Source organism: Falco naumanni, chromosome 7 (genome assembly GCF_017639655.2).
Source record: "Falco naumanni isolate bFalNau1 chromosome 7, bFalNau1.pat, whole genome shotgun sequence".
Lineage (NCBI taxonomy): Eukaryota > Metazoa > Chordata > Aves > Falconiformes > Falconidae > Falco > Falco naumanni.
In genome coordinates, this window is record NC_054060.1 from 11503244 (window position 1) to 11528899 (window position 25656).

A 25656-nucleotide genomic window follows, 5' to 3' on the forward strand; every position below is an offset into this window, starting at 1 on the left:
CCGGCACCAGGACTGAATCCCAGCAGGACCAGCCCCTGGACATGTGTAGAACATCAACTTTCCAAACCATGAGTGCCTTCTCTCTCGTTTAAGATGTTGCGATACACTCCACCACCTCACCAGCCTAGTCCACAGACTGCAAACATTCCTCCATCCCTCTCCCAATTATCTTAATAAACAGCCTGGACACATCTCTGACTCACTTAAGATAATGATGACCTGGCCACGATTAGCTTATTCAGACATCCTGGCAGTTTACCGAGCCTAATGTGACTCCAGTCTGGCTCTTTCTGATTTCTCATGAAAGAGGCTGACCTCCAGCAGCGGCTGCGCTTCATCAGCGAGTGGAGACCAACATACAGATCAGACATGGGCTGCTCCCAAAATTCAGGCTGGAGCCATGAAGGCTACTTGCTCTGAAAACAAGCTCTTAACTACTCCAAAAGCCTGGGGAACAGCAGTTTTTCTTGCCTGCAAACAGACCTGGTGGGGTGGTACCAGTCCCAGGATATGAAACAGAAACATGGGGTTAAGGACAACCCCAAATACCAGATTACCAAAGAACGTCTCTGTATATTACATTTCTGGCTGCCTGTCTGAAACATTCATTCACCCATCGTGAGAGCAAACGCAGCACCAATCAGCGCGTCACACAACGTGAATATCTGAAGCAAACCCTTGGAGGAAAAAAGCCTAATAGTCTGAAATCATAGGCAAATCCTTACAAAAAGTCAACTCATCTGCAGGAATTGGGCACAAGTCACAAATGACTCACTAACAGCAGAGCAAATAATTTAACCAGCACTTGGAATGAATCCCTCTGCTTTGTAGAGAACAACCAAAATTTATTCCTGCTGATTAGTCAGCAGCTGCACTCAAAAGTTCAAAATTAGTATCAAAGTTCAAATGTAGTTGTCTTGTACTTGCACTCTGCTTTACTGCTGGAGAGACCATCATCTTTTCTTCGGAAAGGAATCATCCCACATTTATTTACCGGGGCTGCGAGTGTGGGTTGGGATTTATTCTAGCTCTTAACTTGACAAACTGAGCCTGGACTCCACCTCACAGTGCTGTTTGGCAAAAGTCAGTTAACACTCTCTTGAATTGCTGTACTGGTTTCAGTAAGAACAGGCAACTTACCACTTCTCCGGGAACCAATTACCAAATCCCAACAAGGAAAACAGACAACCCCCAAAACTCCAGTGGTGTCTCCAAGAAGGTGAAATTCAGAACTGAAGAACGACATCAGGAACTGACACAACCAAACTGAGTCCAAGCAGAAGCAGAAAGGCATTTATCTGCACCCCTAGCCCCTCTGTGTCTTCCCCACATGCCAGTTTATGAGAAAAACAAAGGAAGCTACACTGGGCAAATTAACATATATTTACCATTGGGTTTCCTATGTTGTTTTTTAGGGGTCAAGACAAAGCGGTACCTGTGTGGTCCCCCACAGCGTGGACCCAAGCTGGTACCACCAAGGAGCCTGCCTGTTATGAGAAGAGTTGGGGAGGACATCAAACAAACCACAAATGATACAGGCAAAGCAAAATATATCACAACAGCAAAGGAAGACATGTTGTTGCTTCAACAGGTAAAGCACCTTTTCCAGCTCTGTGTGTGCCTGTCTCCTGTCATACTCTTTCCCCTTCAAAGTGACCGTATGCACTTCCCTGCAGCTCGATAAACTTTTCTGCCATCTGTTCAGGCTCTGCAGGCACTGGTAAATACACAGTTAATAAGGACTCTTTGACTTACTGCATAAACCGCACCAGTTTAAGCATTAAGCAAAAATGAAGTCACCCAGCATTGATTTCTTGCATGCTCTCTTCCTGTCGCTCCTCCAGACCTGTGGTTTTTAGCTTTACTACTGTACCTAGGCCTCTTTATCCTCTGCTAATGCCAGGGCTTAACCCTGAGGATCTGCAGCTTGTTCTGGGTACAAATCAGAGCAGAGTGGTGATGCAGTTTGCTGAAACAGCAGAAGCACCCTCCTCTGACTGTCCACAGCTCCTGGGACTTCTGCCCCTGCCTCCCTGGACAGCGGAGCACAGACACACGCTGCAAAGGCCAAAAACCTGGCGGTACAGAAAACCACTACCTTCAAAGGAAGTTCCAGCTTCTTTCTCGGGAAAGAAGGGCTGACCCCTTAAAAGCACATCTAAGTAAACAAAAGAGCAGCAAAGGGCATGGAGACTCAGCCGGTGCAACCTGAATAAGCAGCTATGGAGACTCAATATACCCTGGTCATGACCTACAGCATCACATACATCAAACACTCGCCTGCAGCAAGTCCAAGGTCCCACTGGGCCATGCATTATTTCCATCGTGCAGAGACATATTGTGCCAGAATCATACAATGTCCATCACGCTCATTCCAGGCATGAACTAAAATAAATATGAGTCCATCTTTTTAGAGTCAAACCACAAGAAAAGAAAACTTAGCTTGTCTACTTGTTCACATGTAGGCTCCACAGTCTACAAGAACCGAGAAGGCAGGGTTGTGATTTTCAGGAGGAGTTGATACATACCGGTGCCTGCACCCTACCAAACCAGTATCCCAAGCTCCTTCAGTAATAAGCTGCATAAACAGCTCAAGAGTCATTTGAAGCCAGTGTGGGGAGGGAGAGCAGGACAACAGTATCAACTCACCGTCCAGCTGTCCCGAAGAGCATGGAGCCTTCACACGGGTACATCAGGTAACAGAGGCAACCAAGCAAGCACAAGGAGAAACAAGCGCCCTACCCCTCTGCAATGCATGTCAGAGCCCATGGGCACAGTTAAGCTAGCCCCTTGGGAACTGGCAGCAGCACAAACATTGTGGGAACTTTTGTGTGAGGAATCAGTTGCCCTGAAATACAAAGCAAAATGAACTAAGGCTGGCCATACCAGCAGCCTAAGCAACTGGCTAATCAACTCCATTCGCAATGCTTCTGTGCTGTGAAACCTGGGAACAGACCCTGGAGTAGTGTGGAGGAAAAGGCAGAGCTTCCACCACCCATGTTTCCCGCACCTCAGAAAGGAAAGGGAAGTAGGAATGAAATCTGGTGTAGCTCAGCTGTCCATCCCGTACATAAGGTTGTATGTCAGGAGACAACCATTTGTCTCAGGCATCACAGACATCCTTGGAAAGGTAAAGATCTCAGCCATCACCTGAAACTGTGAACCACAATACCCGATCACTTCTAGAGGCACGCTCATTAGAAGGGAATAGCATGCAGAAATTCAATCATAGCATGATTTTGAGACATTTGCTTGAAAGTCATGCCAGGAAGTTACAGGAACAGAAGGATGCTGGAAAACATGTTTCTATTTTGCTCATCAAAACTCTCACCAGGTTTTCTAAGAGGGTTCCAGCACCATCCACCAGTATCAGCTCAAACACACCCCCAGCCTCATGCTCAGTCATCTGCAGGTTGGCACAGCAGCTTTAAGTCACATAAATGACATCTCCTGTTAACAATACTAAGCCACAGCCTCTAAGACACATCCTCATGCTGAGCCCTGCATGCTGAAGTCGTTCCTCTCTCTTCCTGGAGCAACCAGCCTTACATCAACTTCTGATGAGGAACTCGACTGCGGCACTCACCTGTACCCCACTGCCTTTACATCAAACGCATCCTTGCTAGCTTAGTAGGAAGCTAAATGTCCCTGATGAAGGGACAACAGTCCAACACCCAACAGGAGAGCAATTTGCACAGCTGAGCAGGGAGACCTGCAGCAACAGCATGTCCTGAAACAAAAGCACAGCAGCCAGAACAATTGTTTAGTGTCAAGGTCCCTGAGAGATAAGACTCCTGATAAAACTCCTTCCACCAAGTGTAGAAACATGTCTTGGCAAATCATGACACCATCTCCCAGCAGTACCGCCTTGTTCCTGAGAACATGACCGTTTTGAGTTACAAGAAACAACAGGTTATCAACTGAGTTAGTCATCAGCTAAGCTCTCAGGCAAGAAAACATCTTTGTGCCTGATGAGAACTACAGAAGCAAGAGCTACACCTCAGCAGCGTTCACATCACAGCTGTAAACCCCACCCTCCGCACACCCCGAAGAACCAAACCAAACAGACTCCCCACACATGGACCATCTCATGAAGAAGTAGACTATAGGACGTGTCATTCTGAACTTTTATTTATTTTGTCTTCAAAGAAGAGGCCTGATGCAGCTGTTTCGTTAGAAAATAAAGTGTTTATTAAGAAACTAGACATTGAACACCCCTATAGTCTCTGTGAAAAGGGACCATCCCATTTCCCATTAGCACAGGATGATAGTTATGGCAAGATAAGAATGCTCAAAGATGGAGGAGTCTCATTGACAGAAAATGAGGTAATGATTTACAATAATTAAAAATAAAATAAATTTTTTTAAAAAAACATCCTTAGACTTGCTACTTAAAGCCACCAATCGCAAACGGCCATGACTGGCTTTTGTTTTCAGCAGTGAGGAACCAGAGACTTTAATTGGTGTTAAATTGAGACATCGATCACAGTGGGGAGAACTGCTTTAAATTATGCTGTACGGTCCGGAGGATTTCTTCTAAGCAGAGATGGACCTGAGCTGCAAAATTCAACCCTTCCTCTGCTAGGGTGTTTGGATATAGGCTTCTGGTCCAGGCCCACGGATGTATCTCTACGACTGATACACACAGTTGAGAGCAGAGTCCCCTGAACAGTGCTAGGGAGAGGAGACAGTTCAGACAGACAAGACATCCCCAGATCAGGTGGGCGACTTCCAGGAGATGGGGAAATTCAGTTCAGACAAGCACCCAGTGATTCACACGCTTTCTGGAGCTCCTCCACACTCTGTGAATCTGCAGAATTGAGGCGTCAATAACACATGGCCGCAGGTCCTCTCTGGCGGTGCACCTCTTGCATTTCCAGCTCCGATGCGGGCAGGAAACATTGTTGGGAGTTTTGGTCATGGTTTCTGAAACCATCCAACCTGAGCCAGGCCTCCTTGTCCTAATGCAGATGCCCCCCTAAGGCATGTCCGTTAACTTAAAGCAATCTGCTACCATTTCTCCTGTACTCTTCTATTGCACTTTACCTTTTTATGTGAGCGAACCAGGAGAAGAAGCAAGAGAATGGAACATTCCCAGGGACATCCCTACGGGAAAGCTGGTAACAAAACCTCCTGGCAATCTCCAGGGTGGTTCACGCCGGTCACCTGTAAAGGCAGGATGAAGCAGAACATCCCATTCTGAGGCTTCTGCCCAGTTCTGGCGGTGGGGGACCGTGACACTTTCCAGTGGCAGCAACCTTTCAGGGCTGGTGATTTACAGATATCCCTGATGTGATAAGGTCGTCTCGGGCCACCAAGAAGGCAAGCAAAGCTGAGTGGCTGGTGAGCGAGCTCCTGGTTCAGTACTCCTCTCAGAAAAGGATCTGGCCACACCTGAAGCTTTTGGAAGGTTTTTTTTTTCCTCTAGAGAAAATCTGCCTTGCTTATAGGTTATCACTGATACGTGTGAGCAAATCTGTATTTCCCGTACACGTGATGCCCAGAGAGTCCAAGGAAAGCCCTGCAAGTTGCCGCAAGGGCAGCAGGCTTCTCTTGAGGACAGGATCAAAGGGTTTACTTTTCCATCTGAGAGGCTTTGGATGAAGTAAGACAAAAGTGGGATGGGAGGGTGGGGAGAGAATATAAATATCGGCCGGAGAACAGGATCGATATTCCTGTTTATGCCAGAGAAGAAGCAACAGAATACTTATTTTTCCTCTCCTTCACCCAGTCAGCCTCAAGCTGATGGTTCTGGGTATGTGACTGGGTTACAATCAACCTCTAGCTGGGTGGGAATACAGGGGAGAGCTAAAGGGGGCTGGAAAAGGCCCAGCAACTGGGACCTGCGTGCGTCTGATAGGCTTTTCCACTTTGCTTACTGCCCTAGTCCTGGCAAGGACACAGACCCTCCTGCGCGATGGATTCTCCATCCATGCGGGAAGTCCAGGCAACTCCTCAGATAAAGCTCATCATTCAAGCAGCAGGGAGAGACCAGAGTACGACAACAATATAGTCAGATCCAACGAGCCGCTCTAACACACACAGACAGACAAACAAAAAAAGCCTCCTAGAATATGTGCACTTCAAAGATAACCACATTCTCTTCCTGTCAGAGAAGTAAGATGGTTTTGTTTTGTTTTGTTTTTCTTTCCATTATTCCTTCCAACATTATTTTCTGTGCAAGAACTGGGAGCGGGGCTGCCTTTGTTCTTACCAAAAGTCTTCGTTCTGCTTTAGTTGCTTCCAGGCTCCCTGCCTCGGCTCGCTCTGGGAGACCTCCCATGGCGGTGCCACGTAAGAGGTGATGGCGGCATTCACTGGGTGTTGCGAAGACACAAGCTTACAAGGAAAACTCCAAGCAGGGAGGACATGACTAAAGATGTCAGTTTGGTTGGCTTGGTTGGTTTTGTTTTGTGTTTTATTTTAAAGCAAAAGTACAATTATTTACGGTGTTATTAGGATGACTCCTTTCAATTGGGTTTTAATTCTCTTTATTTGCTCTCATTGCTGCTGTTGTGCCTTGCAGGAATATTTAACGAACACAGCGACCATTGGAGGAAAAGAACAACCCTGTTATCTGGTGACAGAAAACCACAGTTTCAGTTGGCTTTAACGTGTGTACAGGCAGGGCTGTAGAGTCCTATTAGGAGGAGACCTCAATCCATACAGACCACGCTTACTGCTTCCCACCATTTTGAGGGCACAGCCTATAAACTTGACATCAGAACAGGGACTTTTAAGGAGTTTTAAAAGCCATGACGTCCTTTGCTGAAATAAACACTGACATCCTCAACATAAATGCCTTGGTTAAGAGGTTTGGAATGTCCAGGGAGGCTTATTGGATTCAACATAATTTCTCTGAAACCTAAAGGGGAAAAAAAAACAGAAAAAAGAAAAAAGCAAAATAAAGTAAACGAAAAAACAAAAAAGAGCAAAACTAGAAAAAAAGAGAGAGATATCGACACACATGTAATTATTAAAAAAGAACCAAATGAATAACCAGCAAATGGCTGCTATTAAATTAAAGCCAAAACGCCCTTTCTGGGCCGGGCTACCTCACTCTGTCTTTCCATAAGAACAGGCAATTATTTCACGTGGCGTGTGCAGGCACAAGTGCTCCGAGGACAAGTGGCATGCAAGCGGTCTGGACAGAGAACTGGGAACAACTCTTTTCTAGAGGTTCCCACTAACCAGGGGTGGAAAAGTCCTAATCCCTACCTAGTCCATCTTTCCCCTAGTCAGGGAGTGAGGAAAACTGAGAATCCTTCCTACACCTACTTTTCTCTCACGATGTATTTAGCCTGACTCAACATGTCTGAAGCCAGGAGAACTGCTGCAAGGCTGGGGAGACCTGGCTCTCATAGCCCCATAGACGTCCTTTGCCCCAGCTGTCCCATCTGCACCGAAACCTGCATACTGGAGCCATCTTCTCCTTATGCAACCCCACCTCTTTAAGGTTTCTGAAGGTTTAGGATTTGCCAGAAATACTGGCCACATGAAAAGGAAAACTAAGTGGAACAGAGAACACAGGCATGTTCCTTCTTCAGTCCCAACGAAATTACTGGGCAAATACAACATTTTCAAGGGCTGTATTAACCATCTCATCATAATGCTCCTGCCTTGGGATGCCTCAGGCAGGGAAACCTACTATTAGCATATTTCTAGTACAGAAATTATTAGATGTTAATTACTATTAAAGATGAACATTAGTCTCTGAAGCTAAATACATGCAAATATTCAGGACTTACCAGAGAACACGTCTCTGGACTGGAGGGAGCAAACCTGCTGCGGAGAGCTGGATGTCAGCTCCAGGAGGCAATCCTTCTGCTGAGACATCCAGTCCCACAGCGCTCTCCTCAAGGTCTGACTGAAGGAGGGCACATTCTGGTTCACTGTTAGGACACAACCTGACTACGTTTAGCCTACGTTTCCCTTCTTCTTGACTTAAACCCCTGTTTTCTATCATCTTTTGTGCTAAATCCTGCAAGTTCTTGCAGAAAAGACCCATGCATTTATCTTCAGGTGTCAGCTCATCATTTTCATATTACTTTCTGAGACACCCATTTATAACAGTATTTCTACAACTGAGGTCATCTCAATGGACTGGAGACATGGCAGGAGTAGGCATAGCCCATTAAAGGTAGCTGCTAAGACTGAAGTTGCTCTTAGCTCAGTTATAGTATGTGGACATAAGAGGCTTCTACACCAGCTCACCAAAATCCCAAGTAACAGATCCACCAAGCTGTCAGGACCAAGACATGCATGGCAGGATCCTAGGGATTGTTCTAATCTGTCCAAGCTTCTCATGGCCCAAAGGGTTTTTCCAGAAAAATTACTGGGATGCCTTGGCTACACAATTGCTCTAAGTTCTGGAGAATGCTCCTGCTCCTCATACAGTCACAGGATCCTGAAAAAATCAGGTAAGTTAGCCTAAATCTGGCATCACTAGAACAGCAAGGAGCAGCTTGGATGCCCTTGAATTTATCTCGATAGGAAAGGTGCCTTCCACTAGACTAGGAACAGAAACTTTCTCACACCGAATCCACACTAGCCAGAAGACTATTTTTTTACCCCTATTTCTTCTATTTTTTCTTTTATCTCTATTCCCTGCACTATCTTATTCCATGCTTCTTTTGATGAACCTGAGGATGCAGACAAAATCTGTTTGTTTGGTTTGGAACTGTTTGAACTTTTTTTGGGGAAAATAATCTGTTATTCTCAGTAGCCCTGAAGGACTGATCCACATGGGAGAGTAAGCCAGGCTCAGCTTCAGTTCATGTGTCATAAACAAAATTCATAGGCAAATTCCAAGTATTGAAATATCATTAGTACTGAGAAAGAGCCTAGCTCAACTCTCAGAGTTTAAAGTGCTGATACTTGGAAACGCGTATGTAAACTAAGTCTATTTCTTACCAGAGTCACTGGGAGACAAGTAAACATGGCATCCCTGAATGTCACTATTTATCGTGTTTTGATTTTCATAATATAAATATATTTTATGGCCACCAAAGGATAGCTGGGAAAGTCTATACTCAACAATACCAAGTATCTCCAAGGAGCACTCCTGTCTGCTTTATTTTCTTTGCATTTCGAAGCTTTGCTAAATTAAGGCAATTCTACTTCTGCCAGACCACATCCAACAGACCTAAAAACCCACCGGGGACACACTGCCTCAGCAAAGGGACATGCAAAAAGACTAGCAAGACAAAAGGCTGGGGATGCCAAGGGCTTTGCTCTTTGTTGACAGCACTATGCTGTGAATCCCAGCTGCAGGGCTCTCCTGTGACAGCAGGGTCTTTGCAGAATGGGACTGCAGCAAGGGTTACCCCATAACTGGCACGCAGTTGTGACTGAGGGACGATGAGGAATGTGGCAGGAGGACAGCCTATGTTTCTGAAGCTTAGGGGCTGAACACACATACCACTGGACTTGGAAAAGCAATGCAGCATCGGTCATTTTGGCATCCTCTCCTCCTGATTTATTAAAGTTCCCAAAGAATCTGAAAAAAACACATCCTTCTCTCCTGACTGGTTTTCTCTCTTTCCTCACTGTTGTCTCCCACATTGTTCTGCTACCTTCAACCCCATTCTCTTGTATGGAGCAGAAACCAACAAGGCTCTTGCTAGGTTTATGTCTTCACTGTCAGATGTGAGATGGATGAAGTTCACTGAGATGTCCAGGGTTAAAATGGGTGAATCTCAACAGGTTCAGAGTTCAGATGCTGCTATGACAAATCTCATCTTCCTACCATCAAAACTATTAGCTCCTGAAAAACTAGCTTGGAAATTCCTTAAAGAATGGGAAGGGTTTGTTTTACTTTTTCATTTTCCCCAGAAAGAAAAAAATAAAAAAATAAAAAAATAAAAAAAAAGGAAAAAAGTGTTCACCACCTTTGAAGGAGTTGGAGAAATTTAAAAAAAATCCCTTTTGTGGAGTTTCACATTTGTCAGTGCTAGCTGGAAATTGGGAGGAGAAATACTATCTTTGACATTGGTTGTAGATTTGGAGGGAAACCACAATATACAAGCCTGAAAACACTAAGGAGGTAAAAACCCCACCGTGCAGACTGAAATCACAAGCATCTCCAAAGACCTACAAAATTGGGAAGGGTCTGACAGATTAAAGTTTGTGCTTCTCCTTGTTCTAGTGAGACCACTTTTTAAATTAAAACATTCTACTTTCTCTACTAATAGCCATGGTATGGTAGTGGAATAAATGTATGGAGAGTGTTGGAGAATAGGGAAGGAGGAATGAGCTCGGATTTGCTGTGCAGCTTTAATAGCCTGAGATGGAGGGGGCAGATGGGGCATTTCTCTAAGCAGGCTGGAAGGATGTGGCAATGAAAGGACAAGAAAATTAAAGGCAACCAAACCATGCAATCGGGTTTTGTTCTCAACCCTGGCCATCCACTTAGTCCTCCAGAGCTGTCTTGCGTTTCCCAACACCCTGGCTAGCAGACCTCAGCCATGCTGCCCCATGCACATACCCAACCAGCCTACAGACAGTGCCCTGCAAGGAACACCCCTCCTCCACTGACTGAAAGCAAGACTAAGGAGAAAAACCATATCATTTCACCTCGCCTTCATTGTTTGCCTTCTGGTAAAATTGCAGCCATTCAAATATACCATGCTTCTAGGGTTTTTGAGATCCGGGGCTGCACCAGGTCACCTGAGAAGAGCAGCAGGGTGGGTGACAAGCGGGAGGTGAGGGAACGACGCAGAAAGCAATGCAGAACTCCTCACAGCAGCCCCATCCACTACAGCAAGAGCGGAAACTGCTTCTAAAACATCAGCAGAAATTGCTGTGGGAATGGATGAGAAAAGCAACAGGGTGCCACACAACACCTGGCAAAAATGGGTTAAATAAAAATAGCAAATTAGGGGCAATGAGCTGGCCAAACATAACACTGCTATCCACACAGCCCACATCAGGCAACGGAGCTTTGATCTCTCTTCTGTGTTACAGCAGAATTTATGATATAAAGGAAAAGCAATAGGAGACTCCAACAACAGTGTACATTTTATCTTTCTCTATGCACAGATATGAAGTATGAATAGCATCAAAGGCGGCATGAAAACCATCAAGCCTGGCCCGCATCCAGAGTGAAGGAAACAGCCATCCGTCTAGTCAAAGCCAGGACTGATATGTCTATATCCGAGGGGAAAGCAACACAGCAATCCAGGTTTTCTGTCATGGATGGGTTCATCTGCAGGGCCATGATACAAAGCCCTCTTTTTTTTTTTTTTTTTCCCCCCCTCCCCCCTCCAACATATAGCACTGTGAGATGCAACCCAGCCTGAGGCCTCACTTGCCACGACAAAGCAAGTCACAGAAGCTCAGCAGAAGCACACCATGAGGCTCTCCCTGGTGCTCTCAGCTGCAGATAGGCACGTCATCTCCTGCACCATCCAAGGTAAAGTACAAAGAGCATAGACCTCCTAACTTACACCAGCCCAACACTACTGACCACAATGGAGAACCGCAAGAAAATTCATCCCACAGATGAATTTCACACCAATACACAGACCTCAAGCAGGTCTTCAAGTAGATAACTTCTTTTAAGATTCACAGAAAGGCTCCATGTAAACAGGGTCTTTATCCCCCTCCACAGCAGCTCACCTTGTATCTTTGTTCATTTTCCATGGTTTAACCTCAGGCATGAGTCTCCCACTTTAGTCAATGAGACTTGACATCACTGGAAACATTCTGGGAACGTGCTAGATGGAGTTCTAGCTACAGTTTGTGGCGCCTTCATCTTCTCCACAACCCAAAATCACGAGCAGGGGATCACAACACTGCATGTGTTTTTGAGGGCAAGAAAGGGAAGAGACGGGCTGAGAGCAAGAGAAACAGCAGAAGAAAATGGGCCCAGAAGATCCCATTTCCACACAAATTTCCCTCGTGTTTAACTGGAGCAGGGGAAGGGGTAGGAGAATACTGCAGGCACTCAACAGCTGAACAGTGTTCCTTGAGAAAAGGGCAGCATTCACAGCTTTCCATGCAGTGAACTCTAAGAATATGTAAGAGTCATTAAACCTCTGGTCGGAGGAATTCCAGTATCCATTGCATTTCTACTGTTGCCGCCGTTAATGTGGGTCATGTCCATATTAGCCAGGATGACAAGTTTGTTTTCTCTGGAACTCTTTTGTGGATGGAGTAGTTCCAAGATACTAAATGATGTAGCCTGATAGCTCAGGAGGCAGAGCTCCAAGATTCCCCACTGATCCCCCTTAGGAAAAGCCCCAAAGTAAGAAAGCTCTTACCAGGGTATAAAATAAAAAATAAAAAATAAAAAATAAAAAATAAATAAAAAAAAGAAGGAAAAAAAGAAATATCTATTTAAGACCAAGGACAAAATAAAAAGGCTATTTTCAGGTCTGAGATGCCCTGTGACTTGAGTCAAAGGTACCCTGCCTGTCCAGAGGCACAGCCAATGCTTCTCTCCAGCCTACACAGAGGTGCGGCTATTTAAAGCCACTCAGAGGCCCACTGCATGATGGAAAGCAGCCAGATCAGTTGGGCCTCATCGGTTTTGTTTTCATTAGATTGAAGCCAGAGTATGTGAAATTACTTGTAAGAGGACCAGGGAAGGGGAAAGGACTGGGCACCCAGCAGTTTCACCCACAGCACGCAGAGCTTAGTCTCTGCCTCATTCAAATCATACTGGGTCAGAGAGAAGGTACCTGAGCAAAGAGGATGGCCGTTTTGTCCCTTCCAACACCCAAGGCTGTGAAAAGGTGCGTGGCAAAACTCTCAGGGTTTGTACATCAGCCATGAGAACAAGACGCAGGGAAAGTGTCTGCAAAATGCCCGGGAGTGTGGTGGTAGCTGACATCCTGGGCATTGCAAAGCTGTTGCCCTGCCTCAGCCCCTCTGTGTGCTTGTACCACTGCATCCAGGAACCTTCTCTGCAATTCTCACCGCCTGGAGGAACAGCCGCATGTCACTGCCTCCGCAAGTCCCCATTTCTCACCACCGTGCACTCCCTCTGCCTCTGCACTCCACAAAGCCCGCAGGACCTGGCATGAAAAATCCCATCCCAACAAGTAATACATCATTTTCATCACTTTGGTTTTCAAATACATTCTTTTGTCAATTTTTAATTTATTTTCTTTTTTTTTTTTCCAAGTCAGCCCTCAGAGTGCTGTCAATTTAAACACTGTGCACACAGCGTTACAAGAGCTTCTCATTTCTACTTTGCCTGACAGGTATCCGTGTCCCTCTGACACCGCCTCTGTTCCCCAGCTGCTTTAGATAGCGATAGTACCCTAAGCATTTTACACAGAGTTATTGAAACCACTCACTAATCTGCCCAGCAATGAATATCAACTGGGAAAGAATCTGTTTGGGCTCGTGTTCCTTAATTGCTGATTAATTCAAATTACGGTACAGCTGATCCACCGGTACCACAGATCACCACATCAAAGAGCCAACCAGCAAAGGAAGCCCCTGAGTTAGGACAGCAAAAGCCCTGTTGCAAACTTCTTTTTCAGCCAGAGAGCGCCTCATAAACATTAATTTGTTACGCCTCGCTCATTCCCTGGGGAGGCAGGAGCTGTTATATTCATTACACAGATGGCAAAACAGTGGCACGGAGCAGGACCACAGTTTCTCCAAGGTCTCCAAAGGAACTGATGCCAGTCATGGGGACTCAAGTGGGAATAGCCCCAGCTCCCAGACTCCTGTCCTCTCCAGGGACTCTGGGGTCTAGAAGGGGACAGAGTGCTTGGTAAAGCCAGATGGCTGGGATATGAAAGCAGGCAGCAAAAGGAGACACACACAGCGGGTAGGAAAGCACACAACTGCCGCAGTCCACAGCTGGGACCTTCCCTGCCGAGGTAGTGCCAGCGATGATCTCCTGCTCTTCAGAAGAAAGGAGAAGGTTGGTGGAGGAGCTGATCAAGGCCCAGAACAAATCCTTGCTTGCTCATCTCTTTACTCTGCCATCTGCTCCAGCAATGCCTTATGTTGTTGAGAAAGGCCAGAGCTCCCCTCCAGGAAGTCCAGGAGCGGTACAAGCCCGAGAGCCTGAAGTCTCAAGAGGAGCATCCTGTGGGAAAAGGTGATTTCGTGGAGTTTTACAAGCTGAGGATGGAAACTGAGGAGTGCAGGAGGTCTCAGCAGGCAAGGAGGCACCAAGCGCTACAGAGGATTTGTAAATGGGAACAGGAAGAGCTGAGGGCAAAAACACAGCAAGAGCAGCAGAGAGCCTCGAGGAATGGGGTTTTGTTGATTTTTTTAGGCTGTTTGGATGCTGCGTTGTCTGGAATTATTGTCCTTCATCAGTGCCTTTCCAGTGCTCCTGCTCTGCTGATTGTTTTGGAAATGAAGGCTGTCACCACAGCTGCTCTTCTCTTGATAAAGCCCCACTAGATGGTTCTCAAAATCAGTTGCCTTCTGCACCAAAAGGCATCAGAAGAGTGTCAGTAATCTTCCCAGGGGAGAGCTGCTGGTTCCAGTTTTTCTTTCAAGACCATGTTTTGGTACCTGCTAGTATGTGGCAAGCTCTAAAACACATGCGCCAGAGCACAGGGAGGGCCGTGCTGTCCCCAGGGGAAGAGGGGACAGCAAGCAGAGGAACACAGGCTTGCGCTGAGATTCTGTTGCTCCGAGAGGACAATTTGTGTAGTGCCAGCCAAATGAGGCAGCTGTTTGTGGTGGCCTTCGTTCTGCAGGAGGGGAGGAAGGGCTTTGCTCCCACAAAACGCACATGAAACACAGTATGTTTTTGCAAGAGAAGGTACAAAATGCCCAGAGCAAAGCAGAGATGAGGTGAGTGGCGAGCCCCCCAGGCAGTGCACCGGGGGGGCTGCTACTGTGCTAGGAGACCCTCACTCTACCCGCCAGCCAAGCATGAGCTTTGCAGAGCCGGGAAGGTCTGGCCAGCACATCACAGCAGAGCAGCAAATGAAGACCTAAGCCCAAAACACGTGGCTGCTGTCAATTAGGAGTCTTCATTCAAAGGAGGAAGGAAGGATCAGGGTTTCTTTCCTACAAGCTTTTTCCAGCAAGTGGTTTAGCCGGGAATTTTTGCTTCAGCAAGCTTAATGCACTACATGACTGCCAGACCCTTCTCTGACCCAGTTTCATTTTGGGTCTGAAAATAAGTCTCCCTCTCCCATCAAGTCACCTAAACACACAAGGCATTTAAAGCACTTCAGCCCAATCTTATTTCACACCATATAATTCTGTGCAAGCCTTTGTGCGTCTGCCCCACTTGTGTCACTGGCATGTGCTGATCAAATACCAGTAGAGACGAGGGACAGGGGAGCGGCTGAGCTCCCAGGCCTCTGGCTGGGGAGGCACTGCGACATGGAAACTCCCGGGAACACAACTGTCCAAAACCCATTTGCCCCTCCTGAGGCTTTCACATTTGAGAAAAATGGAAACAAGTTTACTTAAAAGTAAGTTATTTCCTTTTCTCCATCACCTATCGTCAGAAGCCCTGCCTCCCACCACAGCCAGGACACGTCCTCCTCTATGTATACTGCTCTTCAAAGCAAGAGCTACCCACATTGGGACAAAAGCATGCAAACCCAGACACTTCTAACGGCATTTTCATATCTGCACGTACAACTGAATGTAAGAGATCACAGTTCACAGCCTTGACTTCAATCTCGGTGTCAAAACCAGCCTATGCACAGAGAAACCGAGCTGAACGAGACCAAGAGTGCCAGCAGAAAGCAGGGAGAGCGCGCACACAACCTGCTGCATGTGAGACACGTGGGATGGCTAGTGGGGAAGCGTGTGAGAGAAAGGGAGAGAGCAATACTGCAGCGCAGAGCACGTGGCAGGGAGCAGAGGAGTGCTGGAGAGGGGCCTGAGAGCGCGCGAGTGCACACGTGTGGGCCTGAGAGCATAACACTGCTGAACATTTACTCTCACTTTACATTACGGATTTAATGGCTTTTAACAGGGGACTTTGTAAGCGATCAGGAATTGGAACAAAAGGAGCTGGGGGAATAATTATTCTAACCAGGGGAGCTAAAGAACATGGCAAAATCGCGTGCTGAGCAATCATACTAATTAAAGGCACCCAGAAGAATCAGGATAGAAACGCCAAATGATTTTCACTCTGCTGCCCTAATCCACTAACTGCCTACTGCCTCGTCACTTTGACTCCCACCAGCTGTGGGAAGGACAGCTCTGAGTTGGTTTGTAGCAATAAACGATGGAGCTAAACAAGTGACACAGGGGGAATGGTCCCCTCTGCAGTGGGCTGAAGTGATGCTTGGCTTGCCAGACTGAACAGTGGCTGCTTTGCACCAGCAGCCTCGGCGAGGGGGGATGACCAAATGCCCCCACAGCCCCCGGCGGAGCAGCAAGGATCCAAACACACTTCCCAGAAAGTAGAGCAGCTGCTGGCAACTACCAGTATGAGGCTAAACACAACCCACAGTCACAAGCCTGATCCTTTCAGGCCAGCCAGCCCTGCTGCATGACTGCCTCTGCAATTAGCTGTGTTATGTGGCTCAGCATGGTGGCTTGTCCTGGGCTGTGTCTGGGGAGCACATTTTCAGTGCCACAACAGAGCTCTGGCAGCATGGAACATGCTGCTTCCTTGTCTACACAGCTTTGGTCATCACCAGGTTGGGTCCATTCAGGTTGATGCAGGGGTTTTCAAAGGCAGGGACATCTTTTATGCAGCAGGCATCATCCTGATCTTCTGCTTAAAATGCCAGCTAGGATTCATGCCACACTAGCATCAGAAAAGCAGGCATTAACACTGCAATGTGGGCAAATTTTCACCCAGAGTAAGTGGAGACTAGGAAAACGTCCATGTTGCAGGGAAAGGAAATGAACACAATATTGCTCCAGCAGACTAGAGGCTTGGGTCTGTAGACCCCAAACCAAACTGCCATGCACTCAGCCAGGTGTAAAACCCAAGGCAGACTTCACAAGGAGCCGCTGAGCCATGACCTGGTGAGGATGTCAGGGGAAGATCTTCCCTGGACGTTGCTGGAGTCCAACAGGGTATTATAAGCCAAGGCAGATGGGTGCAGAAAATACAATTAACAGAACAAGATACACAGTAGTGAAACCACATGCTGAGTACAAAGAAGCCTCTCTCTGTCCTTTCCAATCTCTGCGAGAAGGTCCACCTTCAATAACTGCTTGGGCGAGATGCAAGTGCTTTTCTCTCCCGCAGTGCAGATCTGGGTTTTGTTGCAGCAGTCACCTGCATTGGCATAGGGTGGGAGCTGTACGTAGGGGAAGTGGGGCAGCAGAAAACCAAATGCTGACAACTGCCATCAAGTAACGGCTTTCTATTTAAAAAGCAATGGTTTGTTTGTTAATCAACAGGTCCATTAACACAGAGCAAATGCCTCTCTAATGGACACCCACAGGATCACAGGCTGAACTATTTGTGTGTGGCATCTTTTGATTGATTCACCCTAAAGATCATCAAGTAAATGAGGGAGGATGTAATATTTCTGCAGGAAACATTCCACAGCGGATACATTGATTGCAACATTCAGCCAGCTGCTGTGTGCCAGTCTCTTCTTAAAGAGACTTCATATTTGATTCTCTGATTAAATATTTCGAAACCAAGAACAATTCAGGGACATTGGCTCAACCATGCCAGACGCTTGGCCTGTGGAGATCTGGTACCCTGCCAAGGAGGATCACATGGGTGGCCAACATCCAGCCCGCTCCCTCTCTTCCTGCCCTCAAGGCTCAGGATCCCATTCCCTTGGTCCTTGCCCAGCCACAGAGATCACTGCCAGCCCACTGCCTGGCCTCTTCCTGCCACCGCTAAATCCTTGACCCCAGCCAAGGGAGTCTGCTTGGTGGCACGCCGGGGACACAGATCTGTTGACTCATTTATTCAACTCCCACCTGCAGCTAAAGCTGCAAAGTCACAGTCCATTTTGCTTGCCAGCGCCTCTCTGACTCCTGCTCTGTCACCATAACGACTCTGTTTTTAATCAAAAGCCCACTGAACACCCGACAGGGCAGGAGGAGGCAGGGCTGAAAATGAGGAATACCCTGAGAACAAAGGAAGAAAGTCCAGGACCCATAAGGAAAATAGCAATGAAACCATCAGCTGAATAATTTGCCACACCAGTAATCCCAGGTGGCAGAGATGGCCCATGAGCTAAAACTAAGCACTTGCTGCAATCTTCACTTTGCAAAAGCAGGTTCTTTTTCCCACAGACCAAACATGGACCGACACCTCCTTTATGAGCTGCTGAAAAAACACCGTCTTCTGAACGAGCTCTGCAAAAACACAGTGACACTTCCAGATTACAAGCAAACCCTGCCACCACTCACCAAGCCACAGCCTTGGAGCTGTCAAAGCTGCCCTGAACAAGACCAGCGGGACCAGGAGACCCTGGTTGCTGCCACCACTTCTGAAACAACATGCTTATTTCACATGCAAATGAGCCACACAAATTGAGACCAGACCCGCCTTTTCCCCTCTGAGCTACTCATAAATAACAGAGGCGTAAGGCAGGTGAAGGGTCTTTGAGGCAGGTGAAACGCAGAGGTACAAAGTACCAAACATCTAATTGGAGACAAAAGGAGCAAGCTAAACACTCACCCAGCTCCTACCCGGAGACACAGCTAACCCTCCCCTCCGGAGATAAGCTCCATCAAAAGAGTATGTCCAGCCTGTTGGAATAATGACTCCTTGAGGCAAATCAGAGGTGCCAGCAGCTACAAATGAGGGCCCTTCTCTGCTGTAGCTTCCATACTTTCTCCCCTTCGGTACCAGCAGGAAAACAAAAACAAATAGAAAGAGCCTACACATCCCATTCAGGCTGAACTATATGTGCCATTGCAGCCTCACAGCCAGGCAACCAGGCAAGATCTGCAGGTACAAGCTTGGCCATGGATGCTGGGCTCCTGCCCCTACTTCCTTTCTTTTCAAAGAAAATAAAATTGAGTTTGTATCGACTACTGAGAAAATGAGACAACATCGTACAGGACACGACTCTCTGCAATCAAATTAGGTCATTGCAACACCATAACCAACTTGGAATGTGTAGGTCTGATAGTGTATAGGATCAAACAGAATTATTTTATACAACAAACGTTAAAAGACAAAAGGAAAATTAATCATATCGGGACACCAAGCACAACTAGAATGTGAGATAAGTTTGGAGCGGCAGGAACAAGCATCACTTCTGTCTCGGGGCTTCCCTCTCAAGCCCTTCCTGTGTCCGAAACCAACTTGCTGCTCCTCAGAGCTGATCAGTAAAACCATGGCAGATGCTGGGAAATACCTTTGCCACTTCCTGCAGAGCTTCCTCACACCCCCTCCCTGGAGCTCTGATGGTTTCCAAAAGAGTAAAACCACCATAGAGCAGGTTTCCAGCCATGGCCCTCACTGTGTCAGCAAAATGCCTAGCAGCAACACACTCAATGCAGACTTCAGGCATGCTGATATCTATCTAGAAAGAGGACTTAACGTCCTACTTCTGCTGTAAGTCACCACTTCTTTGTCTGTATATACATTGCACACAGATTATCAGAAAAGAAAAACTAGACGCGTGGTCCAGCTGTGTAGACTTTCACCATCACGGTTTGGCATCTCCCATCTCCCTCCCCCAGCTCACATCTCTCAAACATCTCATGCCCTCTTCCTCAGCATATCCCTACACAGGTCACCCCCACCCCATCTCTCCTACCCTGAGCACTTGGTCTCCCATAGGAAAGCCTTCATCACCCAGCTGCTGAGCAATCACCAGCAGTGACAACTTCATAAAGCTGCTTCAACCCAAACACCCCTCTACAAGAGAGGAGGGACTTCTCCAGGTGTACATGTTGGTAGGTATTTATGGTGATGTGCAGGCCACCACATGTCTCTGAAAGGCGAGGGTAGGTTAGCACTAGGCATAGCAGCAGTGCTGTTCATCACCATACCAGGACTGTGAGGATCCAGATGTGGAACCTTGGCCCTGTGTGACCTGGGAGGTAAGTACTGCCACGCCAGGCAGGTCAAAACCCAGCTCAGCACAACTCCCTCAGCACCTGTTTCACCCCATCAAGCAAAGAATATGCACCCATTATACTCATCCCGCTACACGCAGGAAGGAGGACACAAACCTTCCTAAACCCTACGATTTACATAGCAGTCTGTGGCAGTGGTTTCCCAACTGCATAATGAGTACATTAACTTTGGCTAAGCTGATTCTCCAGAGATGAAGAGATGGAAAAGAATAATCGAAGCAAACTGTGATAGAGTTTTTGATTAAACAGCTGATGATCAATAGAAGTTATCTGCAGGGCACAGAGTGTTAATGAGCTACCATTCCTGTGGCAAACAAACACCTGAGCCCACACTCCCCACCCTACATAGCCCACAGAGGTCAGGAAGACCTGCTCCTCCAGGACTGACAATGTGAGAACATGGGCTACTGCCACAGGTCTCCCCTGCCCTCATTCCTGTTAAAGGGTGATGGTGGAAGAAGGAAAAGAAATAACCTTAAAGAGGAACATGGCTAGAAAGAAAGAAAAATGTTAACAGCTTGATTCAAGGCTTGAGATGCTATGTTTAGGGGGAAAAAAATAATTGAAAACGTATTCATAACCTTCTCAGATAGCTCCATTAATTTAAAGAGGCCTTAGAGCTCTGCAGCTGTAACACCGGCACCTAGCACACCTACAAGCGGGAGGAAGAAGCGCCAGCCCAGCTACCAGCTTTCTGTAACCAGTGATGCTAGGCACCAAATGACCCACAGCACATCCTGCAATTACTATCCTGTCCCCACAATGATGTCACTGCAAAGTATTAGGTGCTAAATCTCAATACTTACTAATATCTTAAATTCATCCCCAAAGACTCTACGGCATTAAAGAGTGGACTTTATAGAGAATTTCTCATAATAACGTAGCCACCTGTTTAATAGCGTGCAGCAGCAGCAAGGCTGTACAAGATGTTTCAGGGAACAAGTGGAAAGGAATGCTTCGTATTAAAGCTACAGAGAAGAGAAAAGGCTCGGAATGGCAGAGACACAGAATATCATTACCTCTGCCTGAATTTAGCTATTTCACTGTAACTAATCATTTTACTCTTCCAGAAATGTCTGGAGAACTGCTAGTGACCACAGGGAGCTGCTAGGATCTTTGTATTACATTTCCTCCCAAAGTTGCCTCCTCTGACAGCTCAGCCCAGCCTGCCTACAAAAGGGATTTGTTTTCCCAAAACTCACTTAGCCTTACCGTCCTTGGAGGGTCTAGGGAAAGCTGAGAAAAAAGTCAGCAGACAGGATACTCTTTCTGGAGTGTCCCAAAGGGAACAGAGGGGATGAACAGCACATTAGGATTTCTCCCCCCATCTCTCAAATTCTCACGGAACTGGGGTTTGCAATTGCCCTCTGCAGAGACCACGTCAAGACAGATCATTAATACTACTCGACGCTGAGGATCTCTTGTATTAAAAAAGCACTGCAATTACTTAGTTCAAATCTCTATATTATTCAAAAGATCCGTATCTATCACGGATATAGTATTCACACTGCTGTGGGGAAATGTAATAAATAAGGCAATAAGCACTTCCTTCCTCCAGGCCGGGATGAAACTCTGCATCTTGGAGAGCGGCACTTTCCTTGGGCAGCAAGGCTCGCATCCCAGGCTCCCTGCTTGATTCCTTCAGCCAGGAACTACAGCCAAGGTAGAACACAACTGTTCTTCCTCCGAGCCCAGCACTCGGGCTCCAACCAACTCCAACTCCAATCAAGAGGGCCAGGAGGCAGTGCCTGGGTGGAATGAGGTCAACAGAGCTCCTAGGAGGTCAGGAAGGAAAGGTCTCTTCAGAATTAGTTGAGAGAGCAAAGCAGAAACATATTAAGACTGTAGCACGGTCCCTGTGAAGGTTGAAAGGGAGGATTTGGATTTAACCTATCTAAGAAAGGAGCAGGAAAAGCTCAGAACTGTCATTTTGTGGGATCATAATATATGGCTGACAGCTCCAAGAACTTGTGTGTCCGTCTAAACTCCTGACTCCAAAAGACTGGCTGTGAAAGGACTTCAGGTGGCGACTCACAAACACACAACACGGTCCAGCGGGCTGAACGTGGGCCAGCCTGCTAGCTGTCAGCAACCTGGTGTGACCTTGAGCAAATGGATGTCTTTCCAGCTGTCTCTCCTCGTTCATAAAACAGCGATGAAGATGCTTGGCAGCCCCTTGATGGGCTGGAAGGAGAAATGCCTCTTTCCAGGAAATAGCGGAGGTGCAAGATGCCAGGTTACATCTCCTTGTTAAGGAGAGGATAAAATAGCCTCCATCCCTCAAATACTCAGCTGCCTGCTGTGCCCTCAGTAAGGATCCCCTGACATATGGACTCTGCTGTGATTTGTCATGAAAACAGGACCGTCCCACACCACCCCATCTCTGGAATTTGCCCAGTATTTATTTTTAACACAGCCCTCAGTGTGAATATTTGTGGTGGGATTCATATGAATCCATGCTGATCTCCAGCTCCGAGCTAGCCTCACCCTGGCTGTGCCAATAGCCAGGGCTGTCAAGAGAACAGATGGCACAATCTCCTCCATCCTCAACAAGGTGTCTAACAGAGGGCAGACCCCAAGCATCCCACCTCCTTCCACATGTAAGAAGGAAGATTTGGGCAGCCACCTCAGATGGAGTTTCTCCTACTCTCCAGAGGTAACTAACTTGTCCTAGAGCATTAGACACATCAAACAGGGAGGGCCCTAAGCTTAAAATGGCCTTTCAGAATCATGGAGCCCTTTGCCAAGCTATTTATTTCTTTTGGGGTTTGGACTGTGAGTAATGGGATAGAGTAGGAGCTGTGGCCTTTCTGAGAGAAGGCTTGAAGATTGGGCTCCAACTTTCTGATGTATCAAGACCTCAAGTACAGCTTGAAGCATGAGGTCCTTTTCTTCGGTGTACACCTGATGGCCATCATCTCCCCTTGCTCAATGCTCCACATCAATTACAGTGCAGAGATGTAAAATGACTGATACTTTTAATACAAAAGGCCTGTCATTTATTTATTAGCTGGCGACAGGCCCTGCAGTCCAGGATGGATGCATTATAAATCAACTGCATTTCTAACCATTAAAAATTCATCCAATTCATAATGTAGGACGTCCATAATTTCCTTATTAGTGTTGAGTGTGAAGGATTTTTCTTTCTCCTCCCTTGGTTTTATTTTGCCTCTTTGCTTTCCCAAAGATCTTGCTCATCTGAGGATTAGCTTAGCTTAATCCTTGCAAGAAGGAGGTGGAAGGGTGGGAAGGGAGACAAGGGCTGAAGTAATATTTTTTCAGTGTTTTCTTCTAATTGCAAATTTGCCATATATACTCAGGAGACTTCGCTGCCTTGTCTCCTAGTCACACTTATGGGAGCCAGAGAAACTGTTCATCCTGAATTTAAGAGATGCTTGTATAGAAAAAAAATAAATAAATCCCTTTTTGCAAAGGGAAAAAAAGGAGGTATGGTGGTAGGACAGGAAAGGATGATGTAAAATCTATTAAAATGTATTAGCAAGATAGGAACAGGTGTTCAAACATTATAAACCAACACATTTCAAATGATCAAACATGCATAAATGAGATAGATATATAAATCAAAACAGGTATGTATCGTAACTTTCAGACTCTGCTCCAATCCATTGAGGAAAAAAAGGTTAGTAGGGCTGAAAGAGAGGCGTGACTCTCTGCAGACCCACAACTGTGATAGACAACTGCAGGTATTACTGCAACATCAGAATAAAAAGCCACCTGGAACTAACATAAGGAAAAGCTGAGTCTACATGAGGCTGTAAGTCATCACTTAGTTTGAGCACTGAATCCCATACCGACCATGCCTAGCTGCAGACAGGACAGCCCAATCGTTCATGTGATGCATACAGAAATTTTCACGCTTTCACCAAGTCTCAGTTTATTCCTGTCTTAAATGGATCTGTCCAGGTAGGGGAAGGGAGAGGGGGCCTGAAAAACAGATTCAGGCAGGACTCAGCATTAGGTAACTTGCGGTCTGTTTAGAAATGAGCATGCAGGAATCTAAAAATGGATTATGCAATAAACCCTGCCTTAATGGGAGGCAAGCCCAGGCACTGAGAGCAATCCTTACATGCTGTGAATTCAATGTACTTTTCACCTCAAGACACTTGCATACAAATCTTACATCAGCTACACATGGAAAAGGGTTTGCCCAGTTTTCCACCGGGTCTGTTCACTTCAATAAATCACTCTGAGTTCAACAAGGCTACTGCTTTACGCTTAACCGTGGTGTAAGACAGCTGCTTTAGGTCAGGGCTTCAGAGGCACACCACCAGAAGTGGTGCTTCCACTAACAGCAGCATCTTCCTCCATCCCATCAACCCCACCAGCAGCAAACCAACTCTATCCGCACGCATGACCAACAAGAGCAAGACAGCCAGAAGGATGCTGAGGTGGACTGGAAATGTTCAGCAACCAAGAATGACAATTTCTTCATTTTTGTTATATTACATATGAAGCAAACGAGCTCCACTCTACAAAAGTGATGCTGCTCCGCCTGCCCCATGCTGCTGGGAGGCATGAGCCATCACTGCCTGTGCACACCAGTTCTCCAGAGCCAGCCACCACCCTAGGCTGGGAAACAAAAGCCCCCTTTAACATGAGAAGCTCTTTAGGCAGAATATCTCTTTACATGGGTCATTCCCCAGCTTTTAGAAGGGGATATTATGGGCTGTCTAGCCCAGAAGCAGCACTCAGAGTAGTTTTTTATGCTTTTTAAGCTCTACTGACATACAGCTTCTCTGCTACATCCTGGGCTGTACTTCTTGTCCCACAGGGCAGTGCTACTAATAATGTTCCTGCTCTGTGTGTGGTCTTGCAAAACTGCTCCAACTCCTAAACAATAGTAGCTATTTCTAATTAGGAATTGTAATTTAACTGTCGATGAACAAACAACAAGAGCCTGCAATCTTCTAACCAGAGAGACAGCTCCTGTCTGAGCATGATGAGTCCCCATGCACTTCTAAGAGTTCAACTTAGAGGTTCTAAACCTGAAGAACAGTCCAGTTAGACTAAAAAGTCACAACACAATGTCCTTGCAAACTCTGGGAGGTCCCAGTCCCTTCAGGGGTATCCCACAGCCAGGTACCATCATCACATCCCCCTTGTCAGAGGAGCGCAGAGGTACCCTAGCCTCCAGATACTTTCCCAACAGTCAAGCATTAAAAGCCGCAGTAAACTCATCACAAAGCAAGACAAATGTTTAACTGATGGCCATAAGAAATCAGTACCACAGCTCTACCCACACACAAATACATACACCGGCTATTTTTAAAGCAATCCACAGCAAAATTCACACAATCAACAAGCCATGAGGAGAATACTCTTGAGCCCCCCTTGTTACACCTGATACCAGGGCTGCCTGAGTTTGCAATAGCCTCCAGTCTTGCACTGTGTCACTACCTCTTATCCTGCAGGGATGAAGCCATGGGCATGAGGAGCGTTGGCTGATGAACAGAGCCCTCCTTTCTCTGGCACGGACACTTCCTTCAGGTTTGAGTGCTGTGGGGTCAAGAGCACTACAAGCCCAACTGCACAGGGAGAAGCACCAATACCTGGGCACACATCCAATAACGTGGGGAATGTAAACCTACTTTATCCCCATTTCATCCCATTTGTCTTCTCTCACCATTCTACGAGTCTTGACTCATGCCAGACCACAGGTGAAAAGCACTCCTGTGC

At 46.6% G+C, this 25656-nt stretch overlaps 1 protein-coding gene across 3 annotated transcripts in view; it reads right to left on the bottom strand.

The window, feature by feature from the left end:
* NTRK3 (neurotrophic receptor tyrosine kinase 3) overlaps positions 1–25656 on the bottom strand; it is a 217933-nt gene that overhangs the window by 64671 nt on the left and 127606 nt on the right. Inside the window, exon 13 of one of the 3 annotated variants that reach the window (XM_040601976.1) lies at positions 4169–6865. The exons of the other annotated variants lie outside the window; for them this stretch is intronic. Coding sequence (XP_040457910.1) covers positions 6747–6865 — 119 coding nt within the window. The 3' untranslated portion in view covers positions 4169–6746. Of the gene's footprint in view, positions 1–4168; positions 6866–25656 lie in introns of those variants that run through there. 3 annotated transcript variants of the gene reach the window in all.